This window comes from Hyaena hyaena, unplaced genomic scaffold, assembly GCF_003009895.1.
Source record: "Hyaena hyaena isolate Hyena2069 unplaced genomic scaffold, ASM300989v1 scaffold_315, whole genome shotgun sequence".
In the NCBI taxonomy this organism is placed as follows: domain Eukaryota; kingdom Metazoa; phylum Chordata; class Mammalia; order Carnivora; family Hyaenidae; genus Hyaena; species Hyaena hyaena.
In genome coordinates, this window is record NW_024080948.1 from 246477 (window position 1) to 254942 (window position 8466).

Here is an 8466-nt window from a genome sequence, read left to right on the forward strand (position 1 = left end):
TCAGTCGCAGTTTGGGTGTTCTGGAAGCAGATGCTGAGACAGTTTGAGATGGAAGATATTAACTAGGGAGAGGAGGAGGACTGAATACAGGGAGAAGTCAAACTGCAGTGTAGATCTAACAGATACCCAGCCAACCTGGCAAGGAGCTCTGGAGTGAATACTGCTTATCAGAATTGCCCTGCAGTGGGCGAGACCGACTGAGCCTTTACACCCCTGCTTTGCTCAGTCACTGGATGAGGACAGCCCCAAGCGGTACAAGACCCTGTACAGGACTGCTCTCTGCAGGTGAGGCAGACACTGAAGGAACTGACACTTAGGCAGCTTGAGGCTATCTGCTGCTTAAGCGCCCTATAGCTAAACACCCAGTAGAACTGGTACTTCTGTGTATCTACCAAAGAGAAACAGCTGAATTACCATATCTTATAATAAAAAGCAAGAGAGTGGAAAAGAAGGATTTGATTCTACAGATATTATATTTTGTAGGGGGGGGGATGAAGAGCGAGTAAATAAAAGTCAACACTTAGGTTTCTACACTGCTATGGTTTGATAGTAATTTTGTTTAACTGATAGTAAACGACAGAGAAGAGAGAACAGGTTTGGGGAGAAAGATAAGGAATTTGATTTAGAACATATCGACTCAGAAATGTCTGCAAAATATTAAGGTGGAGATGATTTTCAAAAATCAATGCAAATATGTGGTCTGGAGGTCAGCAACAAGTGCTATATTTATTGAATATACATACATATATTCGTATATAATCTCATAATGCCTCTATGAGGTAGGTGTTATTCTTATTATACCCATTTTGTACATTTTATTATACCCTTCCTTTATGAAGAAACTGAGACTTCAAGAAGTTAAATGCTTGGCTCAAAGAAGTAAAACTCAAATCTGTTTGGTAGCAAAACACCTGCTTCTAAAGACACGATTATATTGCTTCCCCAGGGAAAATACCAGAGATAGATTATGGCATTTGAAGCCACGATTATAAGTAGGTCATCCACAAATGGTACAGTTTAAATGGGACCAAAAAGCCAAAGAAATGGAAGTCAAAAGAAGCCATGATTTCAAGGTGAATTGAGTAAGATGACAAAGGCAAAGGGATTGACTGAGTGGCCAGAACAGTTTCTAAAAATTAGAAGTATGGAATCACAGGAGTTAAGGTAAACAGAGAATTCTAGCCCACAAAGGAAAATGTTGCATGCATCATGTGGAATGGAGATTTCACAATTAGAGGTCATTGATGATCTTAGAGCAGTTTATAGGAAAGTCAGGTGGCAGTGGTTTAGGAGTGAGTTGGAGAGGAGGAAGTAGAAGCAAAAGTATAGTCTACTGGGTGTCTGAGTAGCTCAGTCAGTTAAGCGTCCAACTTCCATTCCGGTCGTGATCTCATAGTCTGTGGGTTCAAGCCCCACATTGGGCTCTGTGCTGACAACTCAGAGACTGGAGCCTGCTTCAGATTTGGTGTCTCCCTTTCTCTCTGCCCCTCCCCTGTTGACACTCTTTCTCTCAAAATAAAATAAAGACAAAAGGTATAGTCTACTTTTCCAGAAGTTTTGCAAAGTAGAGGAAAGAATAATACCATCTACATAAGTAAGGAATTTATTAATAATGTTATTAATGAACTAATAGCTCTTTGCTCCCATATTTTAGTTTATACTCCAGCCATTTCTCTGGTTATTTCTTTCTACCTCTACTATACCAGCATCCCTTCCCAAGTCTGATATGCCTGGAAGCGTCGAGTGGTGTTTATTTTGGTTGATGGACTTCTTGTATTTGTTAGGTGTTTTGAATGCCTTGGGTGAGTCTGTCTTTGGAGGACATGCCACAGACACCCTCCACCCCCACCCAACTCCATCATCTGTTTTCCACAAAGATAGATAAGCATTCACTTCTCAGAACAATTCACGAAAGCATGCAAGTTCTTAGGTGCTTAGCAAACCAAGAACTCTGTCTACCTAGCTTCCTCCCTTCCCTTTCCCTCCCCCAAACTCTTGGTGGTCAGACAGGGAGAAGAAAGGGGCTGCCACTCCAAACCTTCTGGGATATAATGTCCCAGATAGGGAATCTGTGTGGTTTTGCATTGAGCTGAGATCTTCCCTCATCAGCCCCCATCAGTCCAGCCCTTTTTCAGAGGGGTCTGGAGAGCAATCAACACCGCCGTCCACCTGTGTACAGGAAGATGCCTACAGCCACACCAGCAATGATGAAACTGCCCACCAGGACACCCAGGACCAGCGAGGTGTAGGAGCGGCCTGTTTGGCTCCCTGTAGAACATGCACAGAGTTAGCCTTGAAGAACATATCCCCAAGAAGTCCATGGTTTAAGTCAAACCCTAAGGGATTTCTACCCCAAGGGAAGGGGGCTAGTTCACCAAGTGATGTAAGCTATGTATACTCTGTCCCAACCCCTCCAGCCCCGAGCCTCCTGCTGCTCAAGGTATCCAGCCTTCAGGTCTACCCATTTGCCTGGAACCCACCCAACAGCACACAGGCCCATCCCCGATCCCATCATACCTTTCGAATCGTTCATAGTGGTGTGTTGCTGCACATACTGCACACAGGTGTCTTGCAGAAATTCTCGCAGTTCGAACCGAGTGCGATTGTAGGCGTTGAGCTGCTGCAGGGTGTAGGTGACCACCCTGGAGGGTGCCTGGGGCCCTGCCACCCATAAAGCTGTCTCGGGCTGGAAACGCACAAAGGAGCTCCCATTCACAGACACTTCGAAGAAGACACGGGCTGTAGAGCCCTCAGGATGCAGCTCACAGCCCAGGAAGCAGCGAATGATCAGAGGAACTGTGGATGGGGGAGTTCAGGGTGAGAGGACTGTCTGGAGAGGATGCCAGGTGTGGGAGCATGTCCACCAGGGAGAACATGAACTTTTAGTGTTTCGGGCGAATCAGGGACAGGGCATCCCAACAGGGTTTGCCCCGAGGTCATGCCAGCAAAAAGAGGGCCTGACGGAGGGCCCGCAACTAGGACACTCAGTCCTCTTCAGGCTCAAGCTCCCACCCAGCAATTAGCAAAGGCAGGTGCCCTGGTACCACTGGACTCCTTAGAGCAGCCGGCTCACACAAGACCAAGCCATCCACAAGAAGCCTCCGGGAGCCCCGTCCCTTCCATAAGCTCCACCCCGTTCCCCCACAGGCCCGCCCCATCGAGTCCCGCCCACAGCCCGCGCCTCCGGCCCTGGAAGTCCCCGCCGCGTGCGCGCGCGCGCGCGACTCACAGGTCAAGCTTCGCTCCTGGTGCACCAGCAGCACCAAGCTGCTGAACTGGTGCAGGTAGGTCTTCAGACTGTTCTCTGTGTGCACCCAGCTCTCGGGCTCCTGCAAGGGCTCCAGCTGGCGGATCGTGACGTTGGTGCCCGGGCCTTCCAGCACGTGCGTCGGTAGCCCCCCCAGCGACGCGTTGCCCTGGTGCCACACTTGATTGGGGTCGCGGAAGTAAGAGATCTGGAGCATGTGGAGGTTCCGAAGGCCTGCCGGGCGGTGTCAGCGCGTCAGGCCTTGGCCGGCGTGTAGCTGGAGATAATAACCCCCTACCTAAAGGCCGGCCGCCCACCTTCTTGGCCGTTCGTAAACTAAAAAGTGTTCCCCCACTCTTCCTCCCATAACCCTGTCAGGAGGGCAGGAGAGGGATTATTATCTTCGTTTTACAGATGAGGAAACAGGCTAGAAAGAGCAGAAGCCCCTTGCCTCAGGGTAATCGAGTCAGTGAAAGAGCCACTCCCATCTTTCTGGCTCTCACTCCATAACTACCCCCATTTCCAGTTGGCCAACAAATCCTGACTTACAGTAAAATCCCAGTCCATCTTCTGTTCTCTGCCACTGCCCTACCTCAGGCCTCATCGGTGTCCATTTTGGGTAGTAACGTCCTTCCTCACCTCCCTGCCTGCCGTCATTTTTGAGTTTCACTTTTTCTAATCTGACCTCTATCTGACCCAGAAATAAGATTATTCTCTCTTGCTTAAAATCCTCCAGTGACACACTCCCCTGTCAAAATCATTAATAATAATAATAATGGTATTAAGTACTTATTATGACCCAAGCACTGTACCTTACACACATTATTATCTTATTTGTGCCTTCCTCCCATTACCTTCCTGCAGTAGCTACTGTGATTAAACTCAGTCCATAATGGAAGCAGAGGGGCACCTGGCTGGCTCAGTCGGTTAAGCGTCCTACTTGGGCTCAGGTCACGAGCTCACGGTCGGTGGGTTCGAGCCCCGGCTCTGTGCTGACAGCTAGCTCAGAGTCTGGAGCCTGCTTCGAATTCTGTATCTCCCTCTCTCTCTCTCTCTCTGCCCCTCCTCTGCTCACGCTGTCTCTCTCCTCTCTCAGAAATAAATAAAACATTAAAAATTTTAAAAAGTAATAAAATGATGTAGCAGAACCAAGGTTTGAGTGCAGGCAGTGTGATTCCAGCACTTTTAACCACCCAGCCATACTGCCTCCCCACAGGATATCTGTCCGCAGAATGAAGTCCAAAGTCTTTAGCTTGGCATTCAAGGCTGCCAGAGAACAGGCACCAATGGCCATATTTAACCTCTTCTAGTATTTATATACGGTAAACTACTTGGAGTTCCTCGGGCTGCCTTTTGGCATGAATACCATGTCAGAGTCTCTCTGCCTTCAAGCAAACTTCTATTCATGCTTCAAGACTCAGCTCTGTTGCCCTCTCCTTGGAGAAGTTTTCCTGATGCCTCTCCTCTTTACCCTTCCGGACACAGCGGGTCTGTTTCAATGATCCCAGATTCCATCTAACTGTCTCCAAATACACAGACTCTACTGGGCTCGCCTAGGCTATAGAATCACGTCTGCTTATCTCTGCCTCCTACACCTGTTAAGGCCCTGGCACCGGGTTGATGCCCAGAGAATGTGTGTTTGCAAATCTGGGGTTGCAAATTTCTGTGTGTGGATATGTCTTGTCCACCTTTGCAATTGAAAAGGTGTGCTCTGTGTCTGCAGGTGTGAATAAGTATATCTGTGTGGGTAGCCATAGATAAGGTTCTTAAATGCCCTGTGCCCAGTATCCTCCCCTGTAAAAGAGAGATAATCATTTTGCTTGTCTTGTAGAGATATTATGGGAGTTAGATGTTTCAGTGTGCATATTAACTGTAGTGAGCGCTCCCTCAGAGAGGGAGACTGAGGCTACAGAGCCTATGGGAAAGGGGAGAAGAGGTACCTGTGTGGTCACCATGCAGGGCAATAACTCCTTTCCCTGCTTAAACAGCCACTTCAGGCGGCCTGACCCCCTGAGTTTTCCCAATGACCACAGCTTCTTCTTCCCCCGACTTTCCCCCCTTCCCCACAGCTGCCACCCATCTTACACCTTCTCCAGTCTCCTCTTCTGCCTCAGTGTCTCAGGTGGCTTCCCATTCCTTCCATCTCTCACCTCATCCCGTCTTCCTTGGACTTACCCCCATCCACCGTCACCCTCCGCTCTCCCTCTCCAGAATCACCCCCTCTCCCTGGGGCTAATTCCCTTACCCTTTCTACCCATCCCTTTGGATTTTTCCAGTCCTGTTTCACCCCCCTCCCCCCTCCCATCCCCCCACCCTCCACTCCGTGCCTCCTCCCATCTCCCCCTTCCCTGGGGCCGAACTGTACTTCCTCACCTTGGCTTTGGGACACAAATCAGTCCCCAGGACCCTGCCTAGTCTACAGAGAAATCTGGCTGGCGGCAGGCACAGACGCTGTGGGATAAGCTCTCCTCTGATCTTTCCCATGTACCCAGACAGGCAGAGAGCCTCCAGAACCATCCCCGGGCAGGAGATGTACCCCTGACTCACCATCTGAGGCTTCCTGGCTACAAAAGGCCCAGCCAGGCAGGAACAGTAGACACAGCAGTGGCAGCAATGTTGTCAACATCCTGGGGCTGAGGTTCTTACCCCACCTGGGCTCCTGGCTCTGGCAGGAAGAGGGCTCAGGCTGGCTGCAGCCTAGGGAGAAAAGAAATAAGGACTGTCTGGAAGGCGAGGAGGCTGCACAGAGGAGGCTGGAAGGTGGCCAGGGGGTAGGAGGAGGAAGAGAGCGTCAGGCTTATAAAGTGTTATTCCTACCCGTCTCATTTCCTACTAGGGGGCTGGCCTCCCTGTTGCCCTTCCCTTGCCCCGCCCTGCATCGGGTCCTCTGGCCCAGACCTGCCTTTTCCCTTTTCCCTGGGCCTCTTCCAAACAGGGAGCGGAAAAAGGGGGAGTTGGGATCAGAGAGAAGTTCTGCCCATGCTGACTCAGGGGGTGGGGCATCTGCTTTCAACTTAGAGCAGACTCTAGGGTGTAGAGATCAGTAGGTTACTGATGGGGAAACTGAGGCCCAGAGAGGTTCAGGGACTTGCCCAACAGAAGTCTGTACATCATGGTGGTAACAGATTGGGGATTAGAGTTTTGGTTTTCCAACGTGCTGGATACAATTTATCAGAATTTTAAGTAAATAGTAATTACACAATCAGGGATCTTGCTCTCAGAAATACGTAGTTACAAAATGAGTATAAAACAGCTCACTGCAGATGTTTGTAAGGGAGAGATTTATGAACAATCTAAATCTCATTAAAGGATTGGTCACTTAAAGCAATATTTTTCAAACTGAGGTCACAATTTACTGGTGGATAATGAAAACAATTTAACAGTCATGATTAGCAAGGTTTTTTTCTTATTGTTATTATTTTTATGAAATAGAACAAAATAAAAATTTTCAGTGCATCCTCCTGAGTCAGGGTAAGCATTATTTCATGAAATATTTGTTTAGTTGTACACATGTATGTTTCAGTTTTCTTCATATATGTTTCTGTGATGGGTTTTGAATAGCAGTTTAAAAGTATTTCTTGGGGTGCTTGGGTGGCTCAGCCAGTTAAACATCGGACTTTGGCTCAGGTCATGATCTCTCAGTCTGTGAGTTCTAGCCCTGCCTCAGGCTCTGTGCTGACAGCTCGGAGCCTGGAGCCTGCTTCAGATTCTGTGTCTCCCTCTCTCTCTGCCCCTCCCCTGCTCATACTCTCTCAAAAATAAATTTCAAAAAACATTAAAAATTTTTAATAAAAAAAATAAAATGTATTTCCTACTGTAGGGAGCAAGTAGAAAAATTTGGAAGTCACTCTCCCCCAAACTGTGGTGATATGAACTGTGGAATACTATGTAGTAGTTAAAAGAAACAAACCTTCCCCTGCCTAATCCCCTCTCTGTTTTCATATTACTTAGCGCTACTTGAAATTATATTACTTGTTCATTTACATGTTTATTGTCTGAATGTCCCACCAGAATATAAGCCCCAAGAGGCTGTCCATTATGTGCCTGGAATAGGGCACATAATAAATAGTAAATGTTAGCTAACAGATGACTGAATAAGATAGTTATGATATGCACAAATCTCCAAGAGTAAGTTGCAGAATATTAGGTACGTTTTAGAACCATTTCTGTGTCAGCCACACACATGACATCTATACAACTTGTTTCTTTATGGGAGTAAATGAATCCAGAAGGATGTACATCAAATATAGCAGTGATTTATCTCCAGTGATTAATTACCAGGGAGGAGCCTGAGGTTAAAGTGTATGTGTGTATGTTTGTGTAGGGGTGTATGTGAATGTGTGTGTATGCACGTGTGTGTATATATGTGAATGTGAATGTGTGTATGCATGTGTATATGTGGGCATGCATGTATATATGTGCAGTGTGTGTATACATGTGTGTGTGTGTTTGTGTGTGTGTGTTAGGGGTGGCAATTTTGTGAATGGCCTTTTCAGTCTATTTTGTGATGGGTTTTATCAATCTGTCTGTATTGTTTGAAAATTTTGCACCTAAAATGTGATCGTATATGTTTTGTTGAATTAAAAATAAAAGCTTAAAGGGTGCCTATGTGGCTCCATTGGTTGAGCATCTGACACTTGATTTCTACTCAAGTCATAGTCTCAGGGTCATGGGATCAAACCCCACATGGGGCTCTGCACTGAGCATGGAAGCTGCTTGAGATTTTTTTTTTCTCTCTCTCTCTTTCTCTCACTTTCACTCTCCCCTTCTGCCCCTCTCCCCCACTCATGCTCTCTCTGTCTCTAAAACAAAAAAAAATTTTTTAAGTTTAAGTAATAGATTATGGTAGAAGATGGTGGCAGATCATATGAGTGGATGTACTAACATGAGATATCGATAAGTGAGAAAGGGAAATGTGGAAAAATCCATGCAATATAATTCCATCTAATTTTAGTTAAAAATTTTACTTCTCTTCAAGTAATACATATAATTCCATTTTCATATTAAAAATTTATATGTGTGTCTGTATATTTGTATATACATAGGAAGAATGCCAGAATGAGGCTGTCAATAGAGATTACCTCTGGGAAATGGGATCAGATAAAGGGCTGAAGTGGGCGTGTTAGCTTCTTTATTTTATATACTATTCCTTGGAGGGAAAGTTGATGTCATAGGGGAATCAGGGCAAACCCCAGACATCTAGTAGGCTCCCATTCTCT

The 8466-nt window shown here is 46.6% G+C and overlaps 1 protein-coding gene across 1 annotated transcript; it reads right to left on the bottom strand.

Moving 5' to 3' along the window:
* Nucleotides 1–1587: 1587 nt before the first annotated feature.
* PROCR (protein C receptor) lies at nucleotides 1588–6004 on the bottom strand. Its single transcript, XM_039248725.1, has 4 exons — nucleotides 5795–6004; nucleotides 3230–3481; nucleotides 2518–2796; nucleotides 1588–2268 (listed from the first exon to the last, which is right to left on the bottom strand). The coding sequence occupies exons 1-4, from the start codon at nucleotides 5871–5873 to the stop codon at nucleotides 2153–2155; spliced, it is 726 nt and encodes a 241-aa protein (XP_039104656.1). The 5' UTR covers nucleotides 5874–6004; the 3' UTR covers nucleotides 1588–2152.
* Between the last annotated feature and the right edge of the window lie 2462 nt (nucleotides 6005–8466).

Bases quoted from the DNA above. Each gene is read 5' to 3' on its own strand.
- PROCR (XM_039248725.1), bottom strand. From the start codon at position 5,873: ATGTTGACAACATTGCTGCCACTGCTGTGTCTACTGTTCCTGCCTGGC. The intron at 2,797-3,229 runs GTGAGTCGCGCG...CCCCATCCACAG, and splicing joins CCAGGAGCGAAGCTTGACCT to TTCCTCTGATCATTCGCTGC. The intron at 2,269-2,517 runs GTATGATGGGAT...CATGTTCTACAG, and splicing joins CACTATGAACGATTCGAAAG to GGAGCCAAACAGGCCGCTCC.